We start from the raw sequence: 20,617 nt of genomic DNA, 5'->3' as shown, positions 1-20,617 counted from the left end.
ACAGGTCCCACTGTGGTTACTGCATAAATTGCTGAAAACAAAAAATTCCATCTTAAACGTATTCACGCCTAGACCACTTTCGGTAGCCTACTACGCTGTCGTACGTAGTGATTCCTGAAGTTTATATGCCTCTAAGAGTGCCGGGAAACTTTTCTCAATAGCAGTGACCACGTCATCTGCATAAGCGACTACTTTTACATCTTCTATATTCCAAAGTAGAGGAGAGAAAACACCTCTTTGAGCTGTCCTTTGATAATCCACTTTTGGAAAATGTTACAAAACGGATATATAATTTAACGAAAAAACTAAACAGATCAACATAAGCAGCAATGCTGTTGTTGTTGGTATGTTTCTAAGGGGAAAAATGAAAACAAAAACGAAAACAAAACAAAACGGGTTCAAACGACAACAACAAAGACGTCCACCTCATCAATGGATGGGAAGTCGAAGAATAATAGCCATCTTAGTTGCACAATCGGAATTAGCAATCACCTTAATTGTCAAATAATAAAGAATAATATTAACAAGTAAAAGCGTGCTAAGTTCGGCCAGGCCGAATCTTATATGCCCTCCACAATGGATCGCACTTGTCGAGCTCTTGCTACGGTATCTCTTTTTAGGCAAACAAAGGATAAAAGAAAAGAATTGCTATGTTATTGGAACAATACCAAGTTATGGTTCATTTCGGACCATAGTTGAACTTGAAAATTTTAGCTAAAACGGATAATAATTGCGCCCTCTAGTGGCTCAAGAAGTCAAGACCCCAGATCGGTTTATATGGAAACTATATCAGGTTATGGACCGATTTGAACTATTTATTTAGCACAGTTGTTGGAAGTCATAACAAAACACCTCATGCTAAATTTCATCCATATCGGATAATAATTGCGTCCTCTAGAGGCTCAAGAAGTCGAAACCCCAGATCGGTTTATATGGCAGCTATATCAGGTTATGGACCATTAAACCATTCTTAGCACAGTTGTTGGAAGTCATAACAAAACACATCATGGAATATTTCAGCCAAATCGGATGGGAATTGCTCCCTATAGAGGCTCAAGAAGTCAAGACCCCAGATCGGTTTATATGGCAGCTATATCAGGTTATGGACCGATTTGAACTATTCTTAGCACAGTTGTTGAAAGTCATAACAAAACACCTCATGCAAAATTTCAGCCAAATCGTATAAGAATTGTGGCCAAATCGGATAATAATTGCGTGCTCTAATGGCTCAAGAAGTCAAGACCCCAGATCGGTTTATATGGCAGCTATATCAGGTTATGAACTGATTTAAACCATACTCAGCACAGTTATTGGAAGTCATAATAAAACACCTCGTGCAAAATTTCAGCCAAATCGTATAAGAATTGTGCCCTCTAGCGGCTCAAGAAGTCAAGATCCAAAATCGGTTTATATGGCAGCTATATGAAAACGTGGACCGATATGGCCCATTTACAATCCCAACCGACCTACACTTATAAGAAGTATTTGTGCAAAATTTCAAGTGCCTAGCTTTACTCTTTCAAAAGTTAGCGTCTTTCGACAGACAGACGGACAGACATGTCTAGTTCGACCTAAAGTTTCATGAAGATCAAGAATATATATACTTTATGGGGTCTTAGACGAATATTTCGAGGAGTTACAAACAGAATGACGAAATTTGTATACCCCCATCCTATGGTGGAGGGTATAAAAATAGGTTTGAAAAGAAAGTTTCATGAATGAGATATTGACCTACAGGTGAACGGGGGTGTTGCTCTCTACAGTCTTTCAACAATCACATATGCTAATTGCATAGGAAGTTACCTAAGTATCACAAAAATGAACCGCATAGACGGGATAGAGGCAAAGCGATGGTAGTGAACAAGAGAGTCTAGTCACCTTTTTAAACGGAACGTATACCTATGGCTGTTATGTCTATGTCCAAGGATCTGTTGATTAGGCAATTTCTCTTCAGTAACTTTTCAATAATCAAATATTTCCGCTTAACAAAATTTCTTATGCTCATTAAGCTCGACTCCACTTTGGAGAAAAAACAACTAAAGGAAAAATGTTTGCAATCGTTGTTAAGGATTGGCATTGTACACGGTAAAAGTAAAAAAATACTGTGAAACTCACAACTAGTGTACGAATTGAAGAATAGTAGGGGGTCATCTTCAAATGTTTTTTGGGCGGATTTTGGAAATTTTGACATCCATAGAAAGCCTAAAGCGAGAAAAATCCGTTACAGTTGTTCTCATAGCCTTGCAGGCTCTCATGCTCATTCATAAAATTTAAATATCTCGATTTCAATAACGAGTTCTTTTGACATCAGTATATCGGCGGATTCTGGTCCCTTGGGGCTTGAATGGGTGTTTCAGCTAGAGAAAAGCTAATAAAATAGTACTCTCCTTTATCTCTATAAAAACAATTTTTTTTTCAGAAATGACCAAACTGCAGTTAATATGACTACCCTCAAACACAAAATACCTCGATTTCTAAAACGATTTCGGAAATTTTATTTACTTTGGGTAATTCTGCTCCGTCAGGGCTTACTTTTGAATGTCACTTTTCTGTTTTAATCTTTTCTAGAAATGCCCGAAAAAGGGCATTTCTTTTGCCAAAATTGTATGTCAATTCACAGCTGTACAAGTGAAGCTATGAAATTGATGGATTCTTTTCGTTTTAAGTTTTCTTTGTATGTAAAATTTTCAAAATTCGCCTAAAATTCCCTGACACATAAATTTTAAATTTGTTTCAATTTTACCCATTCGAGGTTCAAAACTACTCTAACTTCACATCCTTCAAAAAATTATTGAGTCGTATGCCGTCCTCGAATAAAATCTTAATTTAATAAACTTTTAACAAAAATGGCTTATTGTATTTATAATACGTTAAACGTAGTCAGGGTGCACTTATTAATTTTACTATGAAAAAACAAAAATGAATAATGAGAATGGTTCCACGACATTAGGTTGGGTTTGGTTGAAAATAGAAATTGAGAATAAGTAATTACAAAAATGTAACCTCGGAAAAGAAAATCTAAGTCAGGAATTTTGTGCTACTTACAAAATTCCTAATTGTTTTTCATATCACGCCCCTAAGTTGGTTTATGTCTGGAATTGTGTCCGCACATAAGATCCGACGTCTGTAAGACGCGAAAGCCGGTCAATGACATAGGAAATGCTCCAACGTCTCATCATCGATGTCTACAAGAAAGTCGTTTACACCCCAGCGAATGTCATAGGGCGCCTCAGCAATAATTGCCTCTAAGAGGGAGTCAAATAAAATCAGAAGTAGCTTTGGCAATATGGTGCAACCCTACTTCACTCTTTTATCGATCCTAAAGGGACGACTCTCTTTTCCATTGAAACTTCTGCATTCCTATATAGCTCCCTAATTAGCGTCAAGATATTTTCAGGGATGCCCTTATTCAACAGCGTGCTCCCCATTCAAGTTTGCGAAACTGTGTCAAAAGCACGCTCGAAGTCGAGGAATTGAAGTTATCGCGCAGAAAGTTAAAGTCTCATGTAACTGTTATAAAAAAAGACTTTAACGCTGAAGAAAATCTAAGTTAGGAATTCCGTGCTACTTACAAAATCCTTAATGGAAAGCAAATAAAGATTTTGTAAGTAGCACGGATTCCTTACTTATAATGATTTTATTTCTAGAAAAAATGTTACACTAATGTTGCATTTATACGGGACAACATTTTTCAAATATCGCCCCAACCCTCTCAAAGTGTTACACTTTTTGCATTTCCAATCGAACATGTTCATATGTCCACATATAGTCATTTAAACCATATATACGATAAAAATCGTAGCCGCTGATTTTATACCGTACGGTGTAAGAAATGCAACATTTTTCCACTCTAATGGAACCCCGATGGTGGGGTTACATTTTTTTGACAAACGATCACAAAATTTCGATTTCAGTGCAACATGTCAAAAAATGCTGTATTTCTTTGCACAATCTAAATCTTCATTACATTTTCTTTTCCGAGGTTACTTTTTAGTATTTAGAGCGCATAACAAGCCGAATACTGGGTTAGGTGTATGTCCATAGTGGCATGGGGCGGATTAATATCCCCACCTCTTTTCAAACCTACCGAACCTAACTTAAATCTGAAGACAAAGTCCTCGCACAAAGTCTTGTTAAAAATTGTTATAACAATAATTTTGAACGCGGGCGTTTGGTTAGAAACTGTTACAAAAATTAACGTTACAGCAGATTTATTGGAATAAGGTAATTAATAAAAAAGGCTACTAAAAAAAACACATATTAAACACAAAATAATAATAGGCAATAAATAAGTAAATAAATAATAATTTTTTTCGCATTTATTTTCAATATCCGAAATGAGATAATGTGAAATAAGTAATTAAACATTTTTAGAATGAATTTGGGTTCTAAAACCCAAAAATACCGATATGGCTCGTTAAGGCTTAACGAGCCCACAACAGGCCAATTTCCGGCATAAAAAAGCTCTGTGTAAGATCCCTAGGTTAGGTTAGATTGAAAATGTCCCATGTTCCATGACACTATGGACATACATAGATTGTCCCATGTCCCATGACACTATGGACATACACCTAAGCGAGTAATCGGCTTGTTGTGCGCTCTAAAAACTATAAAGTAACCTGGGAAAAAAATTTCAGTTAGGAATTCCGTGCTATTTAGAAATCTTTAATTGTTTTCCATACCACTCCCCTAAGTTGGTTCATTGTTCTGGTACTATGTCCCCACCTAAGTACTGGTGTCTGTTAGCCGTGAAAATCGGGCAATGACATAGGAAATGCTCCAAGGTCTCATCATCTTCCCTACATGCCATCACTTGCCATACCGATTGTGCATAAGTGAGCTCCTGTGTCCCGTTATGACATCAAAAGCTATACTGACTTCCTTCTTACTCACTTTCAGTAATAGCCTGTAGACCCCCAGGGTGGGCCTGGGCAATACGGAAACCTTCCAGGTTTTCTGTCGTCGCCTCGATTATACAGCGATTGTATAAGCTGTTTCCATCCTCAACCCATTCTCACATCGCCTTATGTCTCATAGCCGCAGTGGCTGCCACGCAATTAGTCTGTAATGGGTCGTATATCTGGAATTGTCTCCAGTGCACAAGTGGGCGTGGTCCTCATCGCTCCACCTATGCCAAGACAACATGTTATCTGAACCTGCTGTATGGTCCTTATGTTGCACCTTTTCTCCATAGTATTCCACCAAACTACTTGGGCGTAAGTAAGTATTGGCCTAATAACGCTTCTGTAGAGCCAGTGGACTATCCCCTTTTCAACCCTAGGGCCGGTCTACATAGTTACCAACATCTGTGAGATTTCCTATCCAAGATCACTCATAAGTATATGATCTACTCAGATAGCAAAATGGTTTTATTGAGGAAACATGGCGCGTCGAATTGGCCCATCTTCATCTTCCTCGTGAACAGGCATGAACAGGCCTTGGGTCTAACCCAGTCATATGCCATATACAAGACCCTTTCGGCCCTTCTGGATAGCTGGTTCGGATCCTTACCCCTTAAAAGTATTATAACATCGTCTGCAGACAGGTTCAAATCCCTCCTCAGTCAGCATCCGTAATAGGTTATTTATGGTGGACACCCAACGGAGAAGCGATAAATGCCCCCTGTGGTGTGCACTGTGTCACTTTCTCCCTTATATTTATGTCATGGGACCCACAATTTATCCACCTGTTCTTTAGCATATGGTTTATCCAGTATCTAAAGACCCGGTACTGGTCTAAGGTGTTTGTCCGCACATTTTTAAAAGCCCCCTCGATGCCAATGCAAACAGCCAATGTGTACATCTAGGCATCGCAGTATTCTTCTTATTGATGCACAACCGATGGATGTCCTACTCTTTATCATGGTATCCACAATGCGTTTCCTGGTTTTAAGTAGAAAGGACGTAAGGCTTATAGGCCTGTAGGCTATTGGTGTCGCATAACTTGCTCTGCCGGCATTGGGAATAAACACCACCGCCTCCCGCCAGGCTTTCGGAGTATATGCAAGTCCTACGAACGCTGTGAAAATAGTGGCCAGATGAGGCGCCAGATAGTCGGCCTCCTTTTGTAGTAACGCCGGAAATATTCCATCAGGTCCGGGTGACTGAAATGGTTTGAAGCTCCTCAAGGCTTCCTTGACCATAAATTTAGTTACGATAAACCTTAGATTGACCTCATTGTTCCAAGATTCCGTTGTTTCCATGAGTCCCGTCGTATCCTGTAGAAAATGCGTTTTCACCAAAAGCCTCAACATTTTCTCCGTTGTTTCTGCTCTCACTCCCATGTCATCTATTAACGTTTCAGTTGTGACATGGGTTTTTGAGAGAAACTTTTGCAGAAACTGGTCGCAGAAAAGTTTCCAGCAGACACGGTTGTTTGGTAATCTTATTTTATTCCTTGAGCCGTGTGTAATACGCATCCCAATATACTTCCGCTTTTTACGACGTGCTCTGTTAAAAAGTCTGCGCACCTTTATCCCAATGTCGCGAATCTCCCCGGTCATCCAGGGTTTTTCTTGGGCTGATTTCCTTTCCCGAAGAGCACAACCATCTTCGAAAGACTCCACTAGTGCAGTCGTAATCCTGTTGTCATTGTCGTCAATGTCTTCTGTGCTTGGACAGTCTAAATTATCTTGCCCAAGTCTTCTGAGTAATCTTCCGAATTTTGGCCAATTGGGTTTCAACTTATTACGGAAGCTTATCGGATTCGGTGCTGGCCGTGCTATTCTAAAGCTAATGTAGCGATGGTCAGAGAAAGAGTGTTCCATGGAGACACTCCAATCCTGAACCTCATCGATTTGATTTCCCAAACATATTGTCACATCTAAAGCCTCCTCAAAGGTAGCGGTGTTACCAATATTTAGTGTTATTAGGTCGTTAGTATTCTATAATTCTGCCTGGGCTTTGCTTATTAATGTTGTACTACCCCACGAAATGTGGTAAGAGTTCTCATCGCACCTTATTAGTACCTCATTTCCTGTCTGTTTTGCTTTCCTTACCAACCGTTGCAGTTCCGAAGTATGTGGCGGTGACAACTCTGGGGAAAATACATAATTCAAGTTTTTATAAAAAAAATTCAGGTCCTCGGCCGAGTACCAGTGTTAGCATAGAATAATTGGTAGTTGATATGGTTCAGTCCAGACACTTTCTTCCATGTCGTCCATGGCTCCTGAATTAAGGCAATATGAATCGTGCTCTTGCTGATTTTCTCCATCAGAGCGTAAGAAGCTCTCTCGCTCGTTACGGGATGTCCATCTTTCTCACAAGGTTGAGCTTTGCGTTGCAGGAAGTGTGGATACTTCCAACGAGTTTTTTTGACGTACTTCAAAGCGGGGAGCTCTTTTTCTTCTTCAGCATTTTAGCAGTGTTATGCTCTTCGGAAGATCTGATTCTCTCCATAGAAGTGCTTGGAATGTCAGATCTATCCCTTTCAGCATCCTGAACTTTCGCCCGATTGCCTACCGGTACATACTACTCTGTCTCCTTCATCGTGCCCCGGATTGCTTTCCCGGTCTGCTTGTGAGCTTAGCAAAGCCATAGTTCACCTCTGCCGTCATCCCGCAGCCCTCATCCCTCGATTTGGTTGCAATGACTGTCTCATTGACACTGTCGCTGTTTGAATCCGATTCGGAAACACCACCTTTACTTAAAGACTGGGGACGAACTGTGTATCCCTCTTGTTTATCCGTTTCTTCCTTATTAATTAGTCTGAAACCTAAATCGAATTTAATTTTTATAGGCAAAATAAAGTCTTGTGAAAAGACCTAATATGCATTTTTGGAAAGTATTTGGACCCAAAAAAAAACCTAAGTTACCAATTTTTCCGCTCGCCCGTAGGGGCCCATAACAGGCCAATTTCCGGCATGTGAGAGCTCTGTGGAAGAGCTTAATGTCAAACTAATTTTTATTGGCCAAATAAGGTCCTGTGAAAGCACCTAATATGCATTTTTGGAAAGTATTTGGATTCAAAAACCAAATATACCCATTTTGTACGCTAGCCCGTAGGGGGCCAAACCAAGGCGATGTCTTGGATATTAGAGGTTAATTGAGAGCCCTATACCGTTTTTGGGCACTATATAGATGAACCGCAGGCTCGAAATGGGGCTTGACTCCGAAGGTATTCAACTGGCTCTACATGAGCGCAGAAATCAAAGAATATGTCGCCATTGTCATTATTGGTATTCTCATTGTTATTATTGGTAGTCCTTGCACCCCCATGATCGTTTGTGTAGATTATTGTTGTTATTGCCCACCTATGCATTGAAATCCCCCATAACAAGTTAAGGTCTCCTTTTGGTAGAGAGCGTGTCACTAACTCGAGTTGGAAATATAATTGATCCTTTGTTTCGTCGTCATGTGGTTCGTTAGGCGTATAGCTTTGCACAAGAGATATTTTGAGGAATTTTGAGTTAAATCTTGCCGTCTTGATGCGTTCAGATATGTTATTGTATGAAAGAATATCTCGCTTTGCTTTCGGTGAAAATAGGAGGCCGGTTCCATTTGTTCGGTGTATTTCATTGCCTGAAAAAATGAAGTGGTAGCCACCTTGAAAATCCACAGTTCCAGATTTCGGCCTTCGTACTTTACTTAAACCAAGGATGTCTGGGTTGTAGTTTGACATCTCGTTATGGAAAGTTTCGTTCCATGTTCCAATCATAAACTATTTTTTTAATACATAGGTCGTCATCGAGGAGTTGTCATTTTCATTATTTCTTGTTAATGTATCTGTAATAGTGTTTTTAGGTTGGGCGGATTGGGTCATCGCATAGATACACAGAGCTGGGGCAGCCAGCTACCCAAAAGATCTGGAGCGCCACCGCACAGTAGTGCCACTTGTATGGGAAGAGGTGATATAATTAGTAACAATTGATGTTTTGGCCTGAAATTTTTAGTATAAGGTCGTGCCGGGGACAGAAATGGTATTGATCCTCTTACTCTAACCCGCGATTTTAGCTTTATATATAAATTTTTATCCAATTTTCGTCTATGTCATTCTCGTTTGAACCGTTGAGTGGAGCGGGCGTTTTGTTATTTCGTTTAGCAAGAATTTTTCTCTAACTCGTAATATTATTATTTTTGGATGGAGAATTTAAGTCACTCAAGGATGGTTACGATAGTGGTATCAATTAAGCGGTTGATGATCTGCGTCTGTTTCCAGTGGAGCGGCAGATATAGAGCCCGGGAGTAGGCTTAAAATGGACTCCAAAGACCCTACAGCAGCGGTGGTGGTATAAGGCCGTAGTATATTAGCAAGAAATATACAATGGTAGCATTTCTTGACATTGAAGGTGCTTTCAATAATATAAAACCCCCGTCAATCATGAAGGAGTTGGAGTTTCTGGACATCAACTCCACCGTAAGAAAGTTTATTAATAACTTACTTACTAAAAGACGCATTACGGCAAGGGACACGTAAAGGAGGTGTACTGTCTCCTCTACTTCGGAATATAGCAATTAACAATATATTATTGTCTCTTGAAGAAAGAGGTGTCGCGTATGCTGATGACGTGGAAATTGCGGTTAGAGGAATGTTTCCCAGCACTCTAAGAGATATACTTTAGAAAGCTCTAAGTGCAATAGCAAAGTGGGCTACCGAAAGTGGTCTAGGCATAAATCCGTGCAAGACAAACAGTTCTTTTCAGCAGGAGGTACAAGTTGCCTACAGTGGCACCTGTCTCCTTGGGAGGAGAGAATGTTCCATTTACAGAAAGCGCAAAATACCTGGGTGTTTTGCTGGACAGGAAATTGAACTTCAAATCCAACATTTTGGATAGGGCAAGAAAGGCAACTCTTGCCCTATACACCTGTAAGAGAGCCATTGGCAAAAGTTCGGGATTTAGACCGCGCGTAATGCATTGGATAAATTTCGGATGGGGTACCTAGGGGGGCTGCCTTACCCTAAAATCTAACAAACATATATTGGGTTGCCCAAAAAGTAATTGCTGATTTTTCATATAGTCGGCGTTGACAAATTTTAAGCATTAATCGAATTGGATCGTCATGTAACTGAGCGTGAATTAGGAGAGAAGTTAAATATACCAAAATCAACCGTTCATTATCACATAAAAAGTCTTGGATTGGTGAAAAAGGTTGATATTTGGGTACCACATGTATTGAAAGAAATTCATTTAATAAACCGAATCAACGCTTGTGATATGCACCTTAAACGCAATGAATTCGATCCGTTTTTAAAACGAATCATAACTGGAGATGAAAAATGGATTGTTTACAACAACGTTAGTCGAAAACGATCATGGTCCAAGCATGGTGAACCAGCTCAAACCACTTCAAAGGCTGATATCCACCAAAAGAAGGTTATGCTGTCTGTTTGGTGGGATTGGAAGGGTGTGGTATATTTTGAGCTGTTTCCAAGGAACCAAACGATTAATACGGATGTTTACTGACAACAATTGGACAAATTGAATACAGCCATCAAGGAGAAGCGACCAGAATTGGTCAATCGTAAAGGTGTCATATTCCACCAGGACAACGCTAGACCGCACACATCTTTGGTCACTCGCCAAAAATTGAGTGAGCTTGATGCATCCACCATATAGCCCTGACCTTGCACCATCAGACTACCATTTATTTCGATCTTTGCAGAACTCCTTAAATGGTAAAACTTTCGGCAATGATGAGGCTATAAAATCGCACTTGGTTCAGTTTTTTGCAGATAAAGGCCAGGAGTTCTATGAGCGTGGAATACTAAATTTACCAAGAAGAATGCAAAAGGTTATCGCACAAAATGGCAATTATATGTTTGATGAAAGTTCATTCTAAGTTTTATTAAAAATGCATTTACTTTCTTTTAAAAAATCCTCAATTACTTTTTAGGCAACCCAATATTTACACCAATCACGACAATATGGCACTCAAATGAAAGGTATTTAGGATAAGAAAACGTATCTGATATCCAATTGTCGGATCAAGTGCTGGAGGGACCCCCCCAAGCCCCAAAACACCCCTAAATCGGACATATTTCCCGATCATGGCAATATGGGACTCAAATGAAAGGTATTTGCGAGTAAAATACGAATCTGATATCCAAATGTGAAACCAAGTTTCTGCAAGGTCTACCCCTTTCCTTAAATCCCCACAAAAAGGATTTTTTTAGTGACCATCGCAATATGGGGCTCAAATGAAGGTTTTTGGGAGTAGAATACGAATTTGATATCCAAATGTAGGACCATGTATTTGGGGCACCTCACACCTTTCCCAAAACACCCCCCAAAGGGAAACAATTTTTCGACCATGCCAATATGTGGCTCAAATGAAAGGTATTTGAGATTAGAAAACGAATTTGATAACCTATTTTGGGGGACATGTGTTTGGCGGACGCCTCTTCTTGTAAACTCCTCTTCAGCCAATGGCAATATGGGGTTTAAATAAATGGTATTTGAGACAAGACGGCATCGTGCTCAGGGCCAAGTATCTGGGGGACCACCTCTCCCCCAAAAACACCACTAAATCAGACATCATGAGAATATCGGGCTGAAATGAAGTATTTTAAGAATGGAGTACACCTTACATCCAAACTTAAATTCGTAGACCAATAAAGATCATGTGGGATTCACATAAAGGCTTGTTAGTCAAGCGATATACTATTGGGTTGCCCAAAAAGTAATTGCGGATTTTTCATATAGTCGGCGTTGACAAATTTTTTCACAGCTTTCACAGCACAGATGGGGGTTTTTTCTAATCTTGTCATTCCACTTGATACACCTCGAAATATAGATCTGCGTCCCTATAAAGTCATCGATCGAGCCATGTCGATTCGTCGTCCGCCTGACTGCCGATATCACGTTAGAGGACTACCGATTGTACTTATGGAGCCGCTAAAGGGCGCAATTCTTATTCAATTAGTCTGCACAACGACTTCTCGTACGCACTCTAACACATTATATAGCTCCCATATAAACCTGTCTCTCAATTTGGCTTACACCATATTATATAAACTTCTTGTCTGAGAGCCTTCTTTGTTCCCGAAAAAATACTATATCTCGTAAAGTTGCTGGTAGAGGCAGATGATTCATGCCGCAAAATAATCACAAGCCATCATAGTAATTCCCAGTGAATCCGGCATATTCCAGTCCATGGAAGTCATTATTTGCTTTTTTGAAGTTTCGGTATAAGCTTCTTTAGAAAAATTTAATTTCTATAACATACGAGCACATGTCACAAAGAATAACAAAGTATTAATTTTTTTAAATTATGTTATTTATTTTTTTGTTTTTTTGCAATGATGAATACTTTTTTTGTTTAATTTTTTGTGTTCAGCTGTAAAATGGCCCTTTTTGTTCCAATAAATACTATTTTTTTCTTTAAAAACAATGAAATTGTGTACATATATATCACACAAGCACTACTGCATCATTAGTTTAATATGTTTTTATTCCAATTGTCTTTTGTAGACTTATTAAAAAAAAAACATTGAATGATGAATACTTTTTTTGACCGCTGTATATATTTTTTTCCAGGTTAATAAATTCTCTTCGTTTCTATGGAAAACATAAATTTTGGTTCACTTAGTTGACACAAACGCAAATTTTGTAACGCTTAGTGTGCACCCGCTGAAACATATGTTGGGCTTGACAGCTTACAGCTGTTCTATTGTACGAATCAATCAATGTAATCGATTTCTAAGACCATTGAAATGTTTGCTATTGAGATGTTTGTTAATTTCACGATTAGTAAAAATGTTATGCCTAAAAGTAATTTTATTATCGAACTAATGCTAGAAGATACTTCAAACAACTGTAATGATATACAGTTGTGAGTTACTTCATGAGTTACTTTAGCTGATTGTATTCTTTTGTAAATTGTTAAATAATCTTTAAGAAAACGATACGAAAACAATTTTGATACTTTTTTAAGAACAATCTATTTTTGGTGCGACAAAATTGGTTTTGTTTAATTTCCCAATTTGGAGGACTCGCTAGCTTATGTAAAGGGTGATTTTTTTGAGGTTAGGATTTTCATGCATTAGTATTTGACAGATCACGTGGGATTTCAGACATGGTGTCAAAGAGAAAGATGCTCAGTATGCTTTGACATTTCATCATGAATAGACTTACTAACGAGCAACGCTTGCAAATCATTGAATTTTATTACCAAAATCAGTGTTCGGTTCGAAATGTGTTCAAATTTTGACAAATTTTGTTCAGCGATGAGGCTCATTTCGATATTAATCTAAGTAAATCCAAAATGATGGTGTTTAGAAATGGGGGCCGGCTTGGACGGCACGAAAACTGGAAGTTCAGAGGGTACGACATTGAAATAGTTCCCGAATATAATTACCTAGGGGTAATATTAACTCCTCGAATGACCTTTACAAGGCACATCCAAAAAAGAAATAATGAAGCAAAATGCGCCATAAATATGACATGGCAAAATTTTCTTAGCTCAAAAAATGTGACTCTGAAAAGCAAATGGAAGCTGTTTTTGGCGGTCTGCAGATCAATACAAGCATATGCATCTCAAATCTGGGGTTACACATATTTTGATCAAGTAGATATGCTTCAGCGACATTTCCTTAAGAAAATAATGAATCTGCCGGATTCAACACCAAACTATGCCTTAGAAATTGAATTTGGAATTAAAAATGGCCACCTATACACGCTTGAAATGCATTTAAATTATGTAACGAAAACCTTGTTTAAATATGGAACAAACCGCTTACCGCACGTTTTGTCAAAAATTATTTTATCTAGAAATATATTCTGGGCCAAAGGTTTAAAAGATTTGGCAGATAGTCTAAGCATAGTAACACATAATCCTGATGCAAGAGAACATGAATGGATAGAGTATAACGAGATATTGCTAAAACATGTTGAAGCAACTTACGCTAATGAACGGTTTCGAAAAGCGCTGGAGAGTCAATCGCGAATATACAGATTCCTAGACCATACTAGAGGGCAACTCTATGTGAAGGATGCATATACTCAAAACGAGATAACATGGATTTTTAAAGCTCGTTCTGATTTAATAGTGCTAAATGGCAACAGTTTTGATCGTTCAAGAGGGGAAACTTGTACGTTATGTAATTTACAAGATAAAGAAACACTACAACATTTCCTAGGCAAATGCCCAATTCTCAGAGCATACAGGGTATGTTTCTTCAATAAACCATTGCTAGCTGACAACGAAGTTATCAACATCTTGGATGGAAGACAGGAAACAGATTGGAAGAACTTGGCACGCTTCTTGATCTCAGCACTAAACTATAGAAAATTAATATTATCTGAATTTGCTTAAGTAAAATTATTATAATAATAATAATAATTAACTTATTAATTTTGAACTCCCGACTGACGACATTTTGTCATAGTCGTAAAATCTTTGATTGTTTTTTTTTTTCGAGAATTTAATAACCCGAATAATGTAATATGTAAATTGAAAACGAAAGAAATTAACAATAAAGATTACACTACTACATGCCGATAAAATGTCTTTTTGTTTTTGTGTTTACACGAGAAACAAGAATCAAAACTGCTATGAAAACGTAAAAAACTTTTCAGTTTGAGTTTTCATAGAAAGAGAATTGAGCCGCAGAACGTCTTATCATTGACTCTTAGTCTTATCATTCCGATTGAATGATGATACCATATGTTGTCCATTTTACCCGCGTAAGAACAATGTCAATAACAAACGGCGATAATAGTCGGGGATAAGCCAAGCCATTTAATAAGCATTTTTCTCCATACAAAATAACCGAGAAAATCCACTTAATGGGCCAATAAATAAACCTATTGTTATTTACCCAAAGTCAATTTCGTAACCTTCCACGACCTTTTTACCATATATTGGTTTTTGTCTTTTATAATTAGACCCTAAGTTAAGGACCTACTATTTATTTAAGGACTACTATTTAAGATATAAGATCCCCAACAAAAAAATCTTTTACCATAAGAAATTTTTCTTTAAAAAATTAAAAAAAAAAAATACTTTTATACTCTCCGTTCTATAAACACTGACCATTACTCTATAAAAAGACAAAAACAAAACGTTTTTGGTATTGAAAAACTGTTTAGTTTTCAGTAAAAAAAAAGAAAACAGTTATTGACCACGAACAACTTACTCAGGACAAAATATTAACAAAATTTTGTCCGATGACAATATTTCTCTAAAATTATTTGCAAAGAAAAAAATTCAATAAATTTCGTAGACAAAATTTCAACAAATTCAACAAAAAACGAGATTTTTGGTCCGCTTTAGAGAACATTTTATGAATATTTTGGATTTAGAGAAAATTTTATTAATATATTGTCTTGAAATAGGCCACAGTGACTGACTGCAGAGGTTGGTTGGCATTTTCCAATCAGCTGACACGAAAATGGAACGTAAAATATTACTTTGGTTGAATATTTGTTTTTGTGAATGTCAAACAAATTTAAAAAAATAATGCTATTAAAAAACTTTCATTATCAAATAAAAAGTTCCACTAATATTAAAAAGTACATGCCAAAATGCTATTTATATTTTCTTGTTTTATTGAGGTTTCTTAATTTTTCTATTTATAAGATTATTCAAATGCTTGTTATAAACATTTTATGAAGGGAACCAAAATTCAGTTAATATACGAATTAAGATACTATCAATGGCAATATTGCCGTAACGTAGCTGGACTGTAGCTACGGCGGTATATTAGTCTTTATGTAAATAATTCAATTGAAAAAATAGATAATAGCCTAGACTAAACCTAATATAGGTTATACATACGTTTACACACAGCCAAGAATAATTGAGTAATTTCGTTTATAAAGGAATGCGTATAAGTTATTTTAGTAGGCTATACCTTAGAACTAACATTGAACAAATGTACTATGTTCTGATATAATCGTACCTATTGTAAATATTCAAAGAAAAATCAAGAACAATCAAATCACCTAAGTAAGTAAATATACATAAAATGTATCTGGAATTTAAAAAAGCAATATATAATTGTACTCGCTTTTGTTATTACCGAAAAATGTAATAGAAATTGCACATACGAAAACAGGACAAATATAAAATGCCAATTATTTGTTGACAGATGTAAGTCCCAACAAAAACATATTTTTAGAAATGGTCTCTAAATAATTTTTTCCTGTGGTAAAGTAGCATTAAAATAAAAATTCCATGGTAGTTGGTGCGATGTTTTTGGCATATTTCGATGTTAGTCAAACATAGACACCGGCTCTTTTATGACACTCGCATGTGTGCGAACCATCCGTAAACTTATTCACTACGGCGGCGAAGAAATTCTGCAGACATCGGTGATGGAAAAAACAACTTTTAAAATTGTACTAAAAAGGTTATTTTTCTCAGTTTTCGTAAAGATACCCAGAATATTCGAAGGCCGAAACCAAAGAATATATGTACATATTTCTCTCTCAAATTCAAGTCACGCAAGGTTAGCATGTCCACTTATGACGCTGAACGCATTTTTCAGCGCTGGGTAACCCCTCCTAATATTGGCGACATTTGAGAAGTATCGCACTGCGCCGTTCGGACTCGGCTATAAAAGAAGGTCCCTTATCATTGAGCTTTAGAGACAAGAACTCTATGTTTGTTGTGAGTATGTGCCACAATAGCCATTTTTTCGAAGAAAAAATCTTAAAGAGAGAATAACCAGTCAACGAATAACAAAGGGATACGGCACCCTAGATTTTTTGAATAGCCCACATATTGGTTTCAAGTACTGGTAATGCCCTCCTTAAGCACATACGAGGTTTCCTCGGATCATGCTTCCTTCCACTTTATTGATGCTCAATAAAACAATGGAGTAGATCGGAATTTTCCAATTAACCTTCCAAAAAAGAACTGGAGAGGGACTCCTTAGACGCTGTCTGTCTCCAGTGTTTTGCTTAATGATATCGAGTTTCCGTTTAACAGCCGGACGGTCAACAGAATCAAGCAGACGAAAGATAGAATACAATAAACTGCTACAACAACAACAACTGTGGCGCAAGAGCTTATGACTTATGGTTATTTCGATTGTGCAAAAAAGTGCAGCTTTTTTCAAGATGCTGTACTGAAATCGATTTTTGTGTTCGTTTGTCCAAAAGAATGTTTCGTAAAAGGTCATTATTTTTGAAAGAAAAATTTACGGACAAGGCCAGAACTATCTTTCTACGCATGCCTATAATTTGCCTAAGCCATCGGCCGTCCCCGGCAAACCAAAATGCTCTTTAAGAGGTTGGAATAATAGAAGATGCATCGCTCTCTGGTATATTGAGAGGCTTGGTGCAAATGATCCTAAGACTTTCACTAATAGGGAGAGAGACTCCCAAAATTGGGCTCGGGAATTCGCTGCACAGGCTACCCCAAAGACTGCACGTCTAGATTCAGAAACTGCACCGCAGTCAGCCGAAAGGATGCGGTCTCCTGGAGGGCATCCCATGCCTAAAAGAACCAGGGCGAACAAAAGTAAGATGGGTCCACGAACCTTTACTAATGTCGCTAGTCAATCCCTTCTAGACCAGAAAAGGAAGTGGAAACTACGAGAAACATAGACATAGTGGCCAAGCGGATCACGAAGGCCCTGAAAGACTCGCTTGTGTCAGCATGTCCTAGTGCCAAGCCGAGGGGCAACAGCGACCGCTAAGGTGAATCCCAGAGCTGGTTGGTCTGAGGAAGGACTGCAGAAAACTTTTCAACAGAGCAAAAGCCACAAGAGCACCACACGATTAGGCTCAGAACAAATCGTGGGTATAATTCTGCAGCTCCGTGTAGGATACATCTGAGGCCAAGGAAGATTCTGTAATTTAAATTGTGTCGGATCCAAAAATCCTTCGGGCGATAAGAAGTTTTAACTCCTTTAAGTGGCCATGCCCTGATGATGTATCACCAGTTGAATTACAAGCTGTGTCTGAAAGACTGGTTCCCTGGCTTAGGGAGATATACTCTGCTTGTATCAGAATGTTATATATACCTGTGGAATGGAGGTACGCTAAGGTCATCTTCATTCCTTTCTGCTGAAGACTCTTGAGAGGTTGATAGAAACATATCTTAGGGTAAAGGCAAATCCACTGAAACCGCCCTTCATAACCTAGTCGGCTACATAGAGGGTTCTCTCGCTGTCAAGGAATATACAATGGTAGCATTTCTTGACCCTGAAGGTGCTTTTCAATAATGTAAAACCGACGGCAATCATGAATTAGTTTGTAGGCATCAATGCTACCGTAAGAAAGTTTTTTTAGTAACTTACTAAAAAAATGCTATACGGCAGGCTTGGGATCTGGGCATCTAAAAAGGTGGGTCAGCAGAGGAACACCTCAAGGAGGTGTACTGTCTCCTCTACTTTGGAATATAGTCATTAACAATATATTATTGTCTCTGGAAGAAAAAGGATTAAAAGTGGCCGCGTATGCTGATGACGTGGCAATTGCGCTTAAGGGAAAGTTTTCCAGCACTCTAAAAGATATACTTCAGGAAGCTCAAAGTGCAACATCAAAGTGGGCTACCGAAAGTGGTCCAGGTATAAATCCGTGCTAGGCAGATGTAGTTCTTTTCAGCAGGAGATACAAGTTGCCAACAATTGAACCTGTCTGCTCGGGAGGAGAGAATGTTCCATTTACAGAAAGCGCGAAATACTTGGGTTTTTTGCTGGGCAGGAAAATGAACTTTAAATCCTTTCTCATTTGTCATGTGGCAGCTAGGCGGCTACGGACACTGTGTTATCCTCGATACAATATCAGATGTTCCAGGCAGTGTGGATTACACCCTACCTGAGCCGCTTTCGGATGAAAAGTACAGTACCACTATTCCTGATAGAACCGATTGGAACTATGATATCCCTGGTAACAGAAGTTACATAGACTTCTATACGGATGGTTCCAGACTAAACGACCAGGTGACCTTTGGTGTGTTCTCTGAAGACCTAGAAATGGTCATATCGAAAAGGTTACCCGACCACTGCAGCCTGTATTGAGCGGAGATCCTTGCAATTAAGGAAGCGGTGGAATGGCTAAGATATGATGCCATTACAACGATTGGCATAAATATCTTCTCAGACAGCCATTAAATTCATGGAGAACGTATTTCTGAATACAAAAACTGCCCTCGACTGTCATCTCTCAATGAGATGGCTGATCAGTTCAAAATTCACCTGTTCTGGATGCCGGGTCACAGAGATATCCCAGGGAATTGTAAAGCGGACGGGCTTGCGAGACTAGGAACTACCTTAAACATTCCAGGGATACTGGAATCTATTGATATGACTCTAGCGACATGTAAGCTAAGTTTTCAGAACCAGGCCCGAAGGATAACGGATGATAGATGGTCACGAAGAGGGGACTGTGAGCATTCCAAAACTATGTGGCCTAATGTAGACTTGAAGAGGTGTACTGCTTTGCTGTCATTAGCTAAAACAGACGTTTCAGTCATTGTGACCGTCATGAGAGGACACTGTCTAATCGGAAAACATGCTGATAGACTGAAGGTTGCCTGCAATGACTTTTGCAGAAGCTGTGAGAACATCGAAGAAGAATACACTATAGAACACCTTCTGTGTGTGTGTCCCACACTAGCAGTCAAAAGGAGTTCCACTTTAGGTTCTCATTTCTTTGAGAACCTGTCTGATTTGGCGGATGTGAACATTCGCAAGTTATTGGCCTTCATAAAGCGATCTTGAAGGTTCAACGGTAGAAACAAGAAGGCATATTTGTTCTTCTGTTCCTGTGGTATCACAATGGACGAAAACGTCGAAGTGAGTCTGATGGCATACTGCCACTTAAACCTAATCTAACTATTTGCAAATTTGACACAGACATCTTTTTGGTCGTCCGATTTGGACTAACAGTGCAATAATGTGATCATCCACACGGAATTTGGCACGTTGGGTACTTTTATGACTCTTCGCATTCCTTGCGAATTTTATAGAAAACGGTGGGGCAGGCTTCAGTTGGTGTTTTTTTATGATGGTCATATTTTGTATCCTGATTTCGTTATGCAACTTCTTTTATTTTACATAATCTTTTTATATGTATGTATGTATTTTCAGTCGACATATAATACTCAATGGCGTCTACGGCGGAACTTACGAGAATAAAATGAACGACAGCGCCAATATAAGGAGACAATTGCTCGCCAACAACCCTCAAAAATGAATAGAGATTTTTTGAACAATTTAACATATTTAAGAGAAGGTAAGGTGGGGGTGGTATGAAAAAATTTGGTGTGAAAAGTTTGTTAATGGATGTGATATTCATTGAATTTAGAGCGAGCTTCTTATGAAAGTGCATTTGGTATTTAAAAAAAATTTAACTAATTGAATGAGATGATGTTTCTTAAAGAATTACCTTTTTGGTAGGTATCTGTGGCACTTGAAGATGATATTGCTCCTCGCAATATCGTCGTAACAATTTAATGCCCTCGCTACGATTATGGCCATAACGTGTTTCCCATGCATCTAGTAGGCGATTGTAATATCGAGGAGTATCCGTATATTTTAAATATTTATATGATTCCCTAGTTGGAAATATACGCTCCAGAGGTGAACTTCGAGCCAATTCGTCTTCAGCAATTATAAGACAACGTACATCATCTGGAGTCAAATTTTCAAGAATCGCTTCAATATACTGCAAAAAATAAAAACTTCTTGTGAATTTAGTGCTTGTACACTCAAAAAAAAAAGTTTA

General features: G+C 38.3%; 1 protein-coding gene and 1 long non-coding RNA gene across 6 annotated transcripts in view; one reads left to right on the top strand and one right to left on the bottom strand.

The window, feature by feature from the left end:
- Window positions 1-20,617, bottom strand: part of LOC106091953 (tubulin monoglutamylase TTLL4) — a 179,011-nt gene that overhangs the window by 34,654 nt on the left and 123,740 nt on the right. For all 5 annotated transcript variants that reach the window (XM_059364274.1, XM_059364270.1, XM_059364272.1 and 2 more), the window contains exon 9: window positions 20,279-20,557. In XM_059364274.1, the coding sequence (XP_059220257.1) occupies window positions 20,279-20,557 (279 nt within the window). The remainder of the gene's footprint in view (window positions 1-20,278; window positions 20,558-20,617) is intronic.
- Window positions 15,809-20,465, top strand: LOC106091954 (uncharacterized). Its single transcript, XR_001222071.2, has 3 exons — window positions 15,809-15,887; window positions 19,981-20,125; window positions 20,198-20,465. It is a non-coding gene; the product is annotated as an uncharacterized LOC106091954 (long non-coding RNA).

Source organism: Stomoxys calcitrans, chromosome 3 (assembly GCF_963082655.1).
Source record: "Stomoxys calcitrans chromosome 3, idStoCalc2.1, whole genome shotgun sequence".
Taxonomy (NCBI): domain Eukaryota; kingdom Metazoa; phylum Arthropoda; class Insecta; order Diptera; family Muscidae; genus Stomoxys; species Stomoxys calcitrans.
The sequence above is the reverse complement of the archived record's forward strand: the minus strand, read 5'-3'. Positions and strand labels throughout refer to the sequence as shown.